Source organism: Malurus melanocephalus, unplaced genomic scaffold (genome assembly GCF_030028575.1).
Source record: "Malurus melanocephalus ecotype Western Australia unplaced genomic scaffold, MMel_1.1 scaffold_462, whole genome shotgun sequence".
Taxonomy (NCBI): Eukaryota; Metazoa; Chordata; class Aves; order Passeriformes; family Maluridae; genus Malurus; species Malurus melanocephalus.
Window position 1 is genome coordinate 491,077 of NW_026623694.1, and position 16,022 is coordinate 507,098.

A 16,022-nucleotide genomic window follows, 5' to 3' on the forward strand; every position below is an offset into this window, starting at 1 on the left:
ATGGAAAGGAAAAAGGAAAAGAAGAAGGAGAAACATGACCTCTTCAGGTAAGAAAGTCAAAAATTAAAATGGGMAATCAATCTGTATATCCCACGTCCAAGACCAATCTCCAATGCCTCTATCAGCCAACATGAGTGTCAATAGGTAACATTCAGCATCACCAACTTGAATTGGCAGTTGGAAAAGAGCTCATGGGAAATATTAGTTTTAAAAAAACAAAAAAAAACCTCCAACAACCAAAACCACACCAAGACACAGATGGCAAGCTAACAAACATACTCTCCTCTGCAAGGTAAAAACAATACCAGCCTAAAAAATCAAGAGTACAGAACAAAACCAGCAGGTCCAGGGAAATTGTACAGCAAAACCAGCATTCACTGAGAAAGACAAGTTGCTCATGCAGCTGCTTCTGCAACGGGCTGGCAAGAGCAATGCAYCCCCACCAAACAATACACAACAAGCAACATCCTTCCTATTTCAGCACCAGCAGMTTACTCCATCATCTGTACAGCAACATGAGCCGCTTCTTACCATTTTTTRGTGCACTCGACCATCAATTCCTGGTAAGAGGCCACAAACTGGAACTTGGATGCATGTTTCCCAACACGCTGCAGTCTTTTCCAAACTGAAGCCATGATGGTGAGAAACACCAGTCCTCTTACACAGCAGCAACTGCAAGAATGCCAATGTCGGTTTCAGAGAGCGTGTGTGCTTGATACTAGCAGATTTATATACAGACACAGTAAAAAGAGTGTGTGATGAACTTGACGGGATGTCTACAATTCATATTCTGCCTCTCCCCTCCTCAGGGTAAATCCCAGTCTAGCGGAATGGCTCATCATTGGCCAGGAGCAGCATGCAGTAGCAGTAGACAGGTAATCGAAAGGAAGTTCTCTCATGGAATCATCATTCTTCACGCAGCAGATGAAGGGAGGATTGCAGGACTGGAGGATAAATAAGACAGGGGGAGTAAGCATYGGGTAACACACTTCATACTAAGTGCTGCAATTGCACGTGATCTCGTACCTTTCAAACAACTACAATCAATTACAATCCCATACCCCCTTCCCCTTGTCATCCACACCGCCCCCCCGCCCCCCAATTAAATAAATAAATAAGAACACTGCAGCGATTTCAGGAATGCAAACCACGAGACTGTTTGGAAACGTATCATGTCCTTTTATCAGCACCATCATAATTGGCAACAACAACAAAAAAAGGGCAGGTCAGGGCCACACCGAATCCTTATGAAGCATCTCCGGGAAGCAATGCAAAGTGGCTGAGGTGCTGCCAATGCGCACCCAGAGGGAGGGACACGGAGAGATGAAGTTCTTTGTCTTGATGACAAAAGGTGTAACAGTTGTTTCCAATAACACACCTCCCGCTTTCATTTCTCAGTCCTTAAGAGAAGGATCAGCCAAGAAGACAGCAAGGGAGTGTTGCCACTCAAAATGCCTATGCGGGGTGAAGAGGAGGATGAGAGAGGAAGGGGCATTCCCCGAGTGGTGGCTACCCAGGATTCCCCATCTTCCCCGCTGCATCATATTGAAATGGAAATGTCTCTCCATCCTGCACCGAGAAATGATCATCAGGGAGGTGAAAAGGGAGAGGAGAAACTCAGGTGGGTCTCCTCCCTCGAAAGGAAAGCAGCATCTCCTCTGGGTGCGGGGGGAAAAAGCCTCTTCCTTAGGAATATGGGGAAGCACAGGCTGGCCGCAGCAGGCGAGAAGTCAGCGTAGGATGGCATCAAAGCTGGAGAGGAGGCTACCTGGATTAGAATGTCCCCCGGGAGGGGGGAGTCCCCACGGAGCCGCGGGGMGAGGAGCGCCCCGCTCCGCCTCAGCAGCCCGTGTCACCTCCGCGCCCAGCCCGCCGGGGCAGCGCCCCCCGCCCTTGGCCGGGAGCCGGAGCGGTTTAAAAATTAAAACGCCACCGGCGGGGAGCAAGGAGGGGAGCGGCGGCTCCGGGAGCGGCGGGAAGGGACGGGCGGCTCCCCGTGCGCKGCACTCACCTGCCGCCGGCTCCTCGCGGGCGGTCCCGCCGGGCGGGCGCGCTGGCACCACACGGCAGGCGAGAATCAGCGCTGCCGCTGCCCATTACTGCGGCAGCCCCGCCGCCGGCAGCGCCCTGCGGCTGTCCCCGTCCTCCCGCAGCCTCATGGCGAGCACCGCGCACACGCCGCTCCCCCGCCGCTCTCCGCGCCGGCCGGGCAGACAGCGCGGTTCGCAGCGCCGCTCACGCCGCCACCATCGCCCTCCTGCCGGCGCTGCGCCGCGCCTCACCCGGCCCGCCGCTCCCCCCGCCCCCGCCGCCCGGCCCGCCCTCGCCGCCCATTGGCCCCGCCGCGAGCCCTCTAAAGCCCATTGGCTGTTGTGCCTGTCAATCATCCCGCGCAGGGGAGAGGGGAGACGGTGAGGGAAGATGGGTTCGCAGATGCTCATGTCCCGCCCCCAGCCCCACCTCTGCTCTGATTGGACACGGAGCCCCAGGAGGCGGGGCTTCTTGCAAGGTACAGCTATTCGATAGGTCAGTGCGGCCGTCTGTCAGCACCAGAACGCCCTGCGATTGGCTGCGGCGCTTCCTACAGCGGCGGGGTGGGCGCGGCGCGAGGCGCGGGCTGTCAGGGGAGGGGAGCGGCCCCGCCGCCGCCGCCTCCGGGATTCGCCGCTGCCCCAGGGCCGGGGAGCGGCGGGAAGGGAAGGGAAGGGAAGGGCCGGGGCAGGGCCAGAGGAGCCGGGGCGGGAGCCACAGGCAGCTCCCGGGAGGTGGGCGCGGGGCGGCTGAAGGAGCGGGAGGGGAGGCGGAACCGCGGCGAGGGACGGTCCCCGCGCTGGGCCCGCCTTGAGGAGGGGTCGGTGAAGCGCCAGGCCTGACCCRAGTCCTGCAGCGCAGGCCCCGGTCCTCCGGAGTTGGGGTGTGGGTGTGAGATTGATGGACATTAAATACCGCAGGCAGGACGAGGTTTCTTTGCTGATTTAACCTGCGTGCTCAGGGAGCGGTACCCAGACGGCGGGGACTGGATGTTCTGCGCAGTTTGATGTTAAAGTGTCTCCAAGAGAGAACGGAGCAGTGAGAGGGATGATCCCGGTGGAATGTGACTGAATTCCCCATAGCATCGCCGGCTGAACCTTCCTCCTACAGTGCAGTTCCATGAAGGAGTATCGAGACCCAGATGCAAACCCTCAGTACTGAGTTCCAGCATTATTCTAAAATTAAACGGTGACTTGCTCTGGTTCAGGCTGCTTGTTGCCCACGTGCCTTCTGGACCCCGTGTAGATGTGTTTAAGTTCRGGATCCCAGAGCGCCATTTGCAGTAAGTGAATTTCAGAGTCAGGGTAGCGAGGGTGCGTGATCTTTGGGAGCTAATCCTAAAGCTATMAGCCAGCCAAGTCGGAAACTAAGCCAGCTATCAAGTGGAAGCACAGGGAAATACGGAAGATAATGCAGTGGAGCTCTGAGAGCGGCTGTAAAATTGAAGCCTCGGGGCTTTGCAGTCCTCTGTGTTCTTTCCCGTGACAAACCGAATGGAGTCCAAGCCTGATSCTCAGACTGGGAAGCTCCTTGTCCCAGTGTTTTCCTCCTTTCCCCTAAGCTGCCTCTCGCTGTGCTGGCATATCACTGAGGCTGCCAGCATTCAGTGGCTGGAGTGAAAGGAGAGAAAGAATGACTGTGTGGATGGCCACAGGCCTAAGCTGAGCTAAGTTACTTTGGAGAGGTTGAATATTTGGGCTGTTGAAAAGGTCAGCCCTTTGCTTATAGTGTGTCACTCTGCAGTCCTTACCCCAGCTGCCAGAGGGTGTGCACTTGGAGCTGTCCTGGAAGACGCAGTGATTCTCTTTTTTTTTTTTTATTTAAAGTGTTACACTGAAATGTTGCAGGCAGTTGTACTACCCATACAGATTTTCTTGGAAAATCCTTTTTTTCCCCTGAATATTTTTGAAGTTAAAATTTGAAGATTTTGTACATTTGTCTTAACATATCTGTCCCAGTTTTGCAGCTGGTCTCTACACACACAGTAATTCCAACACACTTGAGGGAGACATCACTGGGTTTTTTAAGTGCAGATCACCTGCTTTAGGATTTGGGAAATGAGGCCAGGATTTCCAGAGCACATCAGACTGAGAACATGCAGTATGGAGCACACAAATGCTTACTTCTGACTTGGAAAATACCAGATGGAAAGCTGTCAGCTRCAMAGTGCATCAAACAARGCAGTTTAAAATTCCAGTGGCCCTGAGGAGATTCTTGWTTCTTCATACCAGAGAAATACCAAGTAATGTTGTGCTGATTTCATTTCAAAAGTTGTCCTTTTCCTGAGTATGTTAACCAAAAGTTATTCCATGAGTTTCTCTGATTTATCTCCTGAATAACCTGCAGCACCCAGGCTAAGACACATCTGTGACCAAGAGCTTACTTTCCTCAAACTGAGATAGACGTTTTCTGTCCTATGGAATAAACACAGAAGGTCTGGTGGTTTGTTCAGTGACTTGTGTTTCAAACATCATTATTTATTAACATTTTCCATTTCCTTCATAGCTTTTGGATTCGAGTTACACAAGGCCTGGGAGGTACACGGCATGAGGCTGCTTTTGCCTTTGTTGAATGGGGAGAAATACAAGACAGGCAATTWTCCTAAAATTATCTATATTTTAAGAGCAGTTCCTGCATTTTTGGGGAGAGCCTTAGGAGACTGCAAAAGGTGTGAGGAATTACTGTGGAARGAAGGGTGAGATCTTCAGCTGCAGATTGGAAGCTTGAGGCCACCACAGCATTCTCAGGTTACTGGACTGAGCCTTACACCAGACCWACAAAAGCTCTTGTGACTTCTGTTGGCAGCTCACAGCCCAGAGGAACCAATAAATGGGAAAAAGGGATTAGCAAGGGCATGGATGAAGAGCCCCCATCCTTGGGTCAGAGCACTCAGATGGGTGAGCAAGGAACCCTTGGGTTGACTTCATTTCCACATTGCAAACATCTCTTGACTGGTCYTGCTGGCCACAAGCCTGCTTAGTGACAATGACACAGCTCAAACTGTACCTCAGCTAGGGAGAGAGGGTGGCTCAGGTCTGAGCTAAGCTGTGGGGAAATGGTCACATTTTTATTGAATCCAGTAGTATGAGGCTGATGGTGAAAACAAGCAAAGCTGGTTACACCACAGGACCCAATTATACTCTCTTATAAAGTCAGTAGCTGAGTAAATGACTCTCATGTGGCTCCCAGAAGGTCCTGATTATGAAAAAAAGATGCTTCATTTTATGTACAGTGTCAAATCTTTCCTGCAAGCAGGGAAAATARTCATGTGATGAATAGGTAGATGCCATTTTATTCTTTAAAGATATATAATGTGTATGACACAATCTGCTTAAACCATATTTGTGTCAAATCTGCTGCGTTCCTTGCCCGTGGAAGGAGATTTGAGGGAGTGTATCTGTGTGTATTTGAGCACACTCTCATCTGTGTTGTTCTGAAAGTGGCTTGGGACAGCATCTGAGAGTTGCTCGAGCTGGGAGGTTGGTGGGGCTGACCAGGGAGTCCCCAGARCAACTTGACCCAGTTCTTTAGAAGYAGCTGGTTCCACCAAGGACRCCCTKAYTATCCAAAAATTCGTGCTCTGTGGCTCTCCTTTWCCCCCTGCTATCCTGACACTCAAGACTCCCTCACAATCTCCACAGAAATCCCCGTGTATTTTTTTCCTGGGTTTTGCCTCCTGCTCCCTGGTTTTGACTGATGGTGGGAGATTCCAAACTTCCTGGTCCAAGTAGAGAGATGATCTATGCTCTATTTCTGTTATTCCCTGTCAAGCTTTAAAGCTYTCCAGCAGCCTCTCCCTTATCCTTCAACGCCCCGTCATCAGCATGACTAAGGACAGGTTGTTCACCAATAAAAAAATGACCTTTGCTAGGAATAGCTGTCATAAATCTCCATTTCCCCATCCCTCTGTACGTGAGCCTGCAGAAATGTCACTGAGGAAATCAAGGAATTGGATTATGTCAAATTTGCGAGAACATTCCACTTTCTGAGGCAAAGGGCTGTGTACATGAGGTTACCTACACCTGCCACGTTTTAACCTCCTTGTATTTCTAGATCCCATCAAACCTTTCATCCCCTGTTAAGGAAARCAGTGGAGAATTTGTGCTGACCTCACTAATGTGTGTAAAGTACCATCCTCYTCCTCCCCAACATGTCCCTAAATGGTGCTTGGCACCATAACATTCAGTTCTGTTAAAAGTAATGCTACATTGTCTGCTCATTTTCTTTGTTTCTTCACATCCCAACAGTAATTTAAATATATATATATATATAAATATATATATATATATACATAACAAATCATAATATAGATAGTGTAAAAGGATTTTTTAATCCCCCCTCTTCTTTTTTTTTTTCTTGTTTGTTGCTGATAAAATTCCACTGACATGATCTTTTCACATGATCTGGTAACACCCAACAGCCATTCTGTGTTGGAGGGAATGATGTTTTAAATATTCCCTCTGCTAAATATCAGCAACAGTTGAAAGGCGGGGGGTGCAATATCCCATTCCATTTTTGCTCTGAAATCTTGACTTTGAGACTGGCAGCTGGGAAAAGGCAATTCCCACATTGCAGAATCAGCCAGCCCAGCTCCTATCATGTCCTGGAAYGAAAGCAGATCATTTCAGCAGCACTCCCAGCTGTGCTTAAGGCACAAGGAATAGAAGCACCACCATTTGTTCTTGCCTTGCCAGCAAAAGAAGTAAATTTTGGGATGTGCTCTGGCGGGTTTGTGTTTTGTTACCACTGTGGCCCAGGCTGAGGCAGGGACTGCTTACCTGTGCAGCATTCCCAGCCCAGGCCAGGTCCCAGAGGAGCTGTGTACAGGCACCCACCCTCTGAAACCACGTAATCTGCTCCCCTGGAGGGCCCTGCTTCCAAAAGGAATCTGCAGAGATGGGCTGGGGTCACTCACCAGCACCTTTTTCTTATGGATTATTTGTTCTCTCACTCTCTCGCTGTGGCTGCAGCCTGTATTTGCATGTGGTGAGACCCTGCTGTGCCTCCCCTCCGGGCTCTGTGCCACAGGGGGACCCAAAATGCCGAGTGGCAGTCTCATGTCACAGCCCCTTTGCTCTCCTGKTTCATTATGCCACCCCAGGGTCACCAGGCATCCTCTGCTCTGCTCCTCTTAACCCCACCACCCAAAGTCTTGTGGGCAAAGCCAGGCAGGGTGGTTCAAWACAGAGCAGATGAAAACCATCCTCACCTGTCATTCTTTTATCTCCCCGCTCTTGTCTGGCTGACATTCTTCCCAAGCCACTCAGCAGCATGGGCCATGTTGTATTTATCTGCAGGGGAGGTCAAGGACAGGAGTCACATTCCTGAAATGCAGAAGTCRCAGTGCAGTTCAGCCTGCAGAGGCAAAACCAAAGATGGGGCACTGACAGTGGAGACCCGATGCTACAGACAGCATTTCCCTGCTCTGAATCAGAACACCCTGGATTACTGCTGCTTTCTCCAAGTTTATTATCAACTCTCCTGTCAGTCAGTTTGCAGTGGTCTGAATGAGGTTTGTCATTATCTTTTGATACCCATGAAATTTTTTACACCTTTTAGTGGCCCCTGCTTCTCTCTTCTCAAAATAAAAATCGAAAAAACAAAAGAAGCAGCCTGTACTTTGTCCATAAATAGCAACTTTCAATTTTTTATCATGCCTGGTGTCTCCTGTACCCTTTCCAGTTCTTCAATACCCTTCCTGTGTGGTCTCCCTGGCCTTTTTGCAGAGTGTAATTATGCTTGTATACGACATCCTGCAGCACTAATGAGGCAAAGAATGCCTTCCTCCCTCTCTYTTTAGAATAAACAGTGCATAATGTGGCCAGCAGGACCAGGGCAGTGATCACCCCCTGCACTGGGCACTGGTGAGGCCACACCTCAAGTCCTATGTTCAGTTTGGGCCCCCCAGGACAAAAAMGTGCTGGAGAGTGTCCAGAAAAGAGCAGTGAAGCTGAGGAAGAGTCTGGAGCACAGTTCTGAGGAGGAGCAGCTGAGRGAGSTGTGGGGGGCTTAACCTGGAGAAAAGGAGGCCCAGGGGGTGCATTATCCCACTCTACAACTCCCTGGCTGGAGGGTGGAGCCAGGTGGAACTCTTAGAAAGAGTTATGGAAGAAAATAAGAGATGGAGCAAGTTGAGAGGCAGATTTGTTTCCTGGCTCCCACACCCATTTTACATGATCCTGGCTATGMYGAATCTCTGATGAASCAGCTGTAGATGCTTCATGGTGTCATCAAAGGAAAGTGCAGGTTCAGTGGTGGGAAGGTCAAGGAGTGAAGGTTGTACAGTCCATGCATTTTTTTTTGGCTCTGATCCTGTTAATCACAAAATCAGTAGCTGGACATGCGATCAGAATAACGAGCTGAGAAAATGTAAAGTCTTTTATCTGTATTTCTGTAACTACCAGAGAAATCATAAAATGTAATGCAGCTGTCTCTAAAGATCATGCAGGAAACTCCTCTTTGCCCAAATATAATATATGTCACCTTCCAAGAGAATGCCTAGTTAATTTTGGATCTACACCATCAGTCATCCATGCAGTTCATCAGTATCAGGGGTACATTTCCTTGGAGTACAGGCATTAGGAATGCACAGGCCATCATTGATCAAATCTGAGGCCTCCTTGGAAGTCAGAGGAGAAGCAATTACCTTGCAGATGTGATAAGACAATCTATYACATAAAAAGGTGTTCCTACCAGACTGAGGGGAAATTTGTAGCTAACAGCTTGTACAACCAGAATCCCAACATCATACAATGGCACATTAAAGCTTGAGAAAAAGTATCTCAAAGCACAGAGTGGAAATATATGTGTGTGGTGTGGCCTTCATCCTGGAGAAGAAGTACAATTATCACAGTTACAGCTCATGAAAATGAGCCCCAAGGACCTGCTCATGTATGCAAGACATTCAGCAGGACAAGAGTTTGCAGTAATGGTGTTGGGCAGGCGTGAAATGGTGTGGAGAGACTCAGTTTTGAAAGGACAAGCAATTAATTGTGTTGTAAAACTGACTGCAAAGTTTCCTGCTCCTACTTTTAATACCTCGGCAGCCACCCAGTTCAGACAACTATCTCTAGTTAATCTGGAAATTAAACTAGATAATCACAGCCAAGTTAGATAATTCCAGACTCAGAAACTGTTCTTCATTATGCCCAGATTAACCCACAGGGATTTAAATGATGTTGCAAGTTATTTTTAACTGAGTTATCACTAATCTCCCTCTATACTTTTTAGACTATATATATTAAAGTTACACTGTCAGAAAACCTGGGGACGATTATCTTCCAAAAATAGATGACTGCAAATGGGATGTAGGACTTCTTTTGCCAGATCATGGTCATTTTGGGGCTCCTCCCCACTTCACAATTTTATTTCTGTTAAATTCCTCTGCAAGAGCTATGGAGGACATGCAGCCTTTAGGACCATGTATCCCTATGGCAGAGTCCTCAGTGATTCCCTGGCTGAAGGATGAGGTTGCTCAATGTAGGTATTTTTCATCCACAGTCTTGGAATGGGAAATGTTTTGTTTTTTTTTTTACTCCTCTGACTAGTTTTAGGAATCTTACCGACTCTTCACAYGTGCCTAGGAGTGACTGCTTTGTCAGCCATGTAGAGGGGCATTTGAAAAGAAAGGAAATCTCTAATTGGGCTGCTTCCTAAGTGCTTGGGGTCACCTTGAATCATTGGTTTGGAAGTAAAGACCTGAAGGAATTAATGGGTTTCTCTCCAATAAAAAAAAGTCAAATCCCAAAACCCCAGCAAATGTGCTTCCCAGGCCAAGTGTTGGGAACAATTCCATTGCTCCACTAAGAGATGCAACCTAATCAATCACCAAGATCCCTTCCTTTCATCCCTAACYAGAGCTCCAGAGCTCAGCAAAGGACCTACACAACAACAGCACAAGGCTGGTAAAGGCATCTCAGCATCTCTTTTCTTGGCAGAAATTCCTGTATCAGCCTGGTAGAATCCGTCTGTTTTGGGAAACAACGGATATGTCAAACATTCTGGCAAAGCCCGGGAGAAATGACATTTCAATGATGTTGAAAAGAAAATTATCAGAGAGAGATTAGTTTGTCTGACAGTATGTCTTTATGCTTTCCACTGAAGAAGAACAGGAATCCTTTCATGCATTTTGAGTTTACTCCTGGTGTGAGTCAACTGCTGTCAGTAGGGCTGTAAGTGTTGCCAGTTTAGGAAAATGAGTGATCACTGCTACCTGGCATCTGCCCCCTGCACACCTCAGAGCAAAAAACATTCCAGGAACTGCCTCTGCTGCCAGCAATGCTGGTTTTACACCATGGGTTGGGGTGTAGCATTCAAAACTCCTCCTGCACTGTCCATTAAAACATTTGCCCAAGGAGGCAGACGGTACAACCAAACACAGGTCATGGAAACCCCAGAGTGTGGTTTTGGGTGGAAAAGAGGTAAGGGAGCAAATGGTGCCTGTTAACAGGAGTGGTGGTCCTGACCCATTTCTCACATGATTTTGCAGGTGAATTACCCTGGGCTGCCTGGGGCCATCTGTCCCTGCAGGACACAACAAAACTCAACCATCCCCTGACTGCTGTGGTGTTGGAGCTCGTGCAGAAGCAATAACCCCTGAAGCAGAATGATGCCACAACTGCTCTCCAAAAGAATCCTTCAACAGATGTGTATCACACACTCACCATCCTTTCTCCTCCCAAGTGTAAGACATCCATGAGYTAAAAGCTCAGATACAAAGTATTGCCCAGAAGTTTCAGGTCCTTTTTCTGATGCTCAGGTACCCAACACAAATGACAGTGGTATGGATTTTCTCTGAAACTCCTGCTCTTCTGCACTCCATTCTGGCAACCCAAAGGTGGCAGCAACCCAACTGAACTCGTGGGTTGTGTCTTTGCTGAGAGCAGGCAGGATACATGARGGAGCAGGAATGGTGTCACAAAAGGAGCCATGAAAAGTTTGCCTGAAGCAYAAGGAACCAAAGAAAGAGGGAGCTGCAATAACTGTAGATGCCCTTCAGCTTGCTTGACCCTCACCTCAGACCACGCTGACCTCATTGCTCACCACAAAACTGAGATGCATTCCTCAGCCCACRGCAGCATCACCTCAGTGAGACAAAAATAAAACCCACTGAAAGGTTTTATATAATAGCAAGGCTACAAGATCTCTAATGCAGTTTTCCTGTTGGAGCAAGAGCCAAGTACAGCTTAAATTCATTAGCAAATGGCCTGTGACAATGAAGGACAAAGACAATTATTATGCACATTTCCCAGCTGATTGTTTCTGTGTGAAGAAAATGCAACAAATTATTGTTCTCCTTTATTAATGTACCATAAAGGATTACTATCATATCTATTTCAAAAAATCCCTGTCCCTTTCAAAATGCAGACAAATGCCAGGTAAATTTGATTTTTATAGATGAAAGCTTGGTGAAAAAGTCAAAATTTTATTAGGGMCATGGACAATCACATTACATTTTATATGATATGAGGACTTCACTACTGAATCAGGAAATTGATCTCAGGACATTTTTTTTCTAATGAAGGCTTACCAATTCCCTGAGTATCTCTCATGCAWCTCAAACACTTATCCTTGGATAGAATAGTCAGATGCATTCTTAATAGCTGCTTGTATTTATGGAAAAGTCAGAAGAAACACTACATAACACCATAGAATTGCAGAATCATTTAGGTTGGAAAAGACATCTGAGATCATGGAGTTTGACCTTTGAGCGATCACGACTTCATCAACTACACCAGAGCACTGAGTGCCACATCTGGTCATTGGTTACTGAATTCAGGAAGGCATTTGTCACCTGATCATGAAAGGAGAGCAGGTTGGTCAGGCAGGACCTGCCCTTCCCAAACCCATCCTGGCTGGGCCTGATTTCCTGCCTATATGCGTCGTGTGATCACACTCAAGATAATCTCCATAACCCTGCCAGGCACTGGGGTCAGGCTGACAGGCCTGGAGCTCCCCAGATCCTCCTTCCAAACCTTCTTGTGGATGGGTGTCCAACCTGCAGCCATCTGGGACCTCCCTGGTTATCCAGGACTGATGGGAAATGATGGAGAGTGGCTTGGTCAGCCCTTCCACCAGCTCCCTCAGTGCCCTCAAGTGAATCCCTTTCTGCCAAATAGACTTGTGAGCATCTGAATGGCACAGGAGGTCACTACCTGCCTTCTCCTGAATCCCAGGGCGTCTATTCTACTCCCCATCCCTGTCTGCCAGCTCAGGGGGCTGATTGTTCTAAGGATAACTAGTCTATYCTAATGTGAAATCCTAATTTCGCCACTTCCAACAAAATGTATGGTAGATCACTCTCCACACTTCTTGGAATATTTTAATGCTGACAGGTACAGAGAGCACTGAGGACAGGACGTGTCACCTCAGTCTGCCAACTCCTGYAAATTCAGATGAAGCAGGACCCAGGCAGACCCCTCACAGTTTCAGGGCTCCATTCTGTATTCCTGTAGGTGTGGAGCAGTCTGGCAGCCCTGACAAGAGGCTGCTGTCCTGCCCCATGTCAGAAAGGAGAGGGCTGATCCCATCATCCACTGGCAGCCATGGCTTCCTCTCATTTCCTGGGACAGTTTGAGATTTTCAAATTGCCTCTTTCCCGAAAGGTGCTGGATAACTATGTCAAACTTTTCCTAGCATTCAAGCAAATGACCCAGAACTTTTGTAACACCGAGCGAGCTTTGCAGAGGAGCACAAAAGGCCTGGCTTTAGGCACAGCATTTTCTGAAGTGGCATATTCTGGTAAGCATCCACCCATTGTTCTCAGAGACCATGGGGGACTACTCAGAAGGCCCCTTGGAGCAGGAATTCACCCTTCTTCCTCTCTGTACTCACTCCCAGTGTGTCATTCCAGGTGTCCCAGTCTCTCTGCAGTTAATGGGTCATTCACACAGGGCTGGACAAAACCCCAAACTTCCTTATCCTCCAGTGACAAGTGAGCAGAAAGCCTCCTTCAGCAAGGGCTTTGCAATCCATCCTGAAAAGAAAAAAGCTGAGGGGGAATTCTGAYGTCCCAGCATGGTCCAAGGGCTTTGAGATGTGCACTGCAAGGCTTTACCCCCTTGTTCCCCCCAAGTTCCACAACCCCACTTTTGTACATTTTCTCTTTGCAATGTGAGCCACTGAAGCTGTAMTCAAATGCACAACATGAATGATAAATATGGAGTGTTACAGACTATGAAATTCAATGTCATTTTTTTAAAGTCATAAAAACATTATCTGATTCCCAGTAGCCCCCCAGAGAGACTCGGGAATATGTTTATACACTAAAATGTCAAAATCATAAAGTGCCTGGTTTTGCACTATTTATTTTGCATGGTGGTGAAGTAGTTATTACATGACATTTCATAAATACAGTGACTCAGAAATAATTAGTGTGCTGAATAACAAGCTTTCCACTCTAATACAGCACCACACATTTTAAACCCCCAATTTTCACGAGGCAGTTGCACAGCTTAAAAACTACAAATAAAAGTGAACTCTGGGGGGGAAGAACAATGCTGCTGCTGGGTTTTGGTTTCTTTTCCTTTCAAGGGAGGTGTGCAGGGCTGAGGCAGTGAGCAGCAGTGACTGCGTTTCCCAAAGGGCAGGGACAAAAGAGGCAGCATGTCTCACTGTTATGACACAGGGGAGAGGTTCCAAGGGAGTATCACGTTAGCAAGATTAAAATTAACACGAATGCTGAACAAAATCCTTCCTTGAAGGAAGGAGATGATTTAAAATTGCTCGTAATTAATAAGGGAGAAACAACACCGCACACAGCCCTGCTCTAGCCAAGAAGTCTCCCAGATTTTCACTGCTCAGCTTGTAGTACTCCTACTTACTATTTTTTTAAAACACACAGTGGATTTTATTGCCTTTTTTAGCTATTAATAGGCAACCAATTATAAATTGTGAGTTGCAGCACTGGATAATTTCCCTTCAAGAATGCTAAGCAGATTCTGCACTGCATCAGGCCACGTGACAGCACAGCRACTACCATCCTCTCTGACTTTTTTTTAGCAGCAATTCCTAAACAGATGCTCAKCAGGAAAACTGGAGCAAGCCCCATCTTAGGACCTCCTTGTGATCCTGCTTTTTAGCTTGCTGGATGTTCTTCCTAAAAATAAAAGGAAAATCTAGGATTTTGCTGAAGTTCTCGAGAGTGGAGATTCASATGAACAACAGGAAATAACAGTAACATTTTTTTTACATCTTGGAGGCACTTGCCTTGGTTTCTCTCGCTGCTGTTGTGCTGGCACCACATTCAAAGCTTTTCTTGAGGCCTGTCAGAGGAAASAGGGCAAATTTCAGGTGCAAGGTTAAAAAAAGAAAAGAAAAATAAAGAAGGCAGTGTGAATTTTGATTTCATGCAGACACAACGCACCTCCTGCAGCAGCACTGGCCCTGTGGTGGAGGAGCCATGCTGATGGAAGTTTTTGCTACATTGAACTTCCCTCTCCCCATTTTTTGTTGCTCCTGGGATAAGGTATTTCCAATAAAACTATCCTTCTGCTGAGTGAAGGTGTAATTACTGATAGTTATTGATGCTCATCAATAAAAGCATTAATTGGGGCCAAGATGAAGCTTAACAGGCTGTGGCTCCACCAAGTCCAAGCAGCAAGTGCTGTTCCTGAATGTGAACTTGAGCATAGAAGAAACTATGGATGAGGGTGCACAGTAAGTGTTACTATGCCTGCTTTACACCTATTTTCTGTTAAAAATCCCTTCACTGTGTGGAAAAATRCTTCTCTATACTGAAATGGAAAAAYTGCTGAGGCCAGGCAGTACATTTTATTGTTTTGCCACAATCACAGGATTATGGTAAATCACAGGATTATTTGGTGGGTGTCAGGACTGGGTTTTGGCTGGGGCAATCTAATGCACAGAGATCCTACAGGGTAACACGACCTCAGACATAAAACACCGAGCTGAGGCCAGAGCTGTGATATCCAATTCCCTTTGTTTAGGAACTGCAGTCAGCATTTGTAACCCATAACAAGGAGTTTCAAAACAGCCTCCAATGTTTGTGAAACCCACGGCCGGATTTGAGTGTCAGGGGAGCTGAGGACACTCCAGGGATCTTGCTGCTGTGCTGCTTTGTGGTTTCCAGCAAGATGTTGGTGTGTCCTTTGGCCTGCTCAGCTCCAGAGATCCTTTTCCTCTCAACACCTCCACATCACCTTTCAGTCGACAGTGATTAAAAAGAACTTCCAAAAGTGTTTGCAGTTTGTCACAGTCTACATTTGAAGATAAACTCACAGTATGAGAAAAAAAAATCCACTCAAGTATAAAATATCCAGATTAATTCCTGGTCCTTGTTTGTTCTTTCTTTTTTTTATCCTTCACTCACTCCATCGTTCATCAGAGGTCCAAACTGAACTTCTGAATGTGTGACAACGTGATCCATCTAAGAAACTTAATTCAGAAGCAATGACTTTTCTTGCTTTCATTTTTTCTTTTCCTTCTTAGGGCCCAAGAATGTTCATGGGAGCTTGCTGAGGAACCATTTTGATTTGCCTGTTTGTGTAAAAATAATCCATGTTTCCTTGACATGTTGAGAATACAACATGCCAGGAATAACTTGCATACTTTGGGAGGTCTTTCTGCTTGTGAAAGCCCAGCATGCTACTGGCTTTATCAAGAGGCCTAAAACATGCTTGTGGAACTTGAAAAAGGCTTTTCAATKACTAATACAGTCCATTTGTATGGACAGCTCATTAAATTAGCAGAAATGCTAAGCYTTACAAGAAGCAATTGCTCTCTTAYGCAAAACACRGAATGTGCTCATCYGGAAAAGGAAATTTCACATCCCCTYRCAAAAAGTGAAAYAACAGACCATCACAAACTCCTTCCAGACTCTTCTTATTTGGACATGCTCCATATTATATTCCCAGCCAGCATTTTCCTGGCCAGCACATCCCTCTGGGAGGTCCTATCTRCACTCACATCTCCACAGTTCCAGCCCCAGCCAGGCCCAGACAGAGAAGCAGAAGCTGAGGGTAACAGCATTC

The 16,022-nt window shown here is 47.0% G+C and overlaps 1 protein-coding gene and 1 long non-coding RNA gene across 11 annotated transcripts in view; both read right to left on the bottom strand.

Moving 5' to 3' along the window:
- Positions 1-2,271, bottom strand: part of EHBP1 (EH domain binding protein 1) — a 196,459-nt gene extending 194,188 nt beyond the window's left edge. For 7 of the 9 annotated variants that reach the window (XM_057380586.1, XM_057380588.1, XM_057380585.1 and 4 more), the window contains exons 1-2: positions 2,012-2,270; positions 532-944 (exon numbers count right to left, since the gene is read on the bottom strand). In XM_057380586.1, coding sequence (XP_057236569.1) covers positions 532-635 — 104 coding nt within the window. In that variant the 5' untranslated portion in view covers positions 636-944; positions 2,012-2,270. Of the gene's footprint in view, positions 1-531; positions 945-2,011 lie in introns of all 9 variants that reach the window. The other 2 variants (XM_057380587.1, XM_057380582.1) reach the window with 1 other exon arrangement.
- Positions 2,272-5,602: 3,331 nt separating this feature from the next.
- LOC130582095 (uncharacterized) overlaps positions 5,603-16,022 on the bottom strand; it is a 42,340-nt gene continuing 31,920 nt past the window's right edge. Inside the window, exons 6-7 of one of the 2 annotated variants that reach the window (XR_008966291.1) lie at positions 12,865-14,294; positions 5,603-7,355 (exon numbers count right to left, since the gene is read on the bottom strand). This is a non-coding gene — a long non-coding RNA (uncharacterized LOC130582095). Of the gene's footprint in view, positions 7,356-11,066; positions 14,295-16,022 lie in introns of those variants that run through there. The other variant, XR_008966290.1, reaches the window with a different exon arrangement.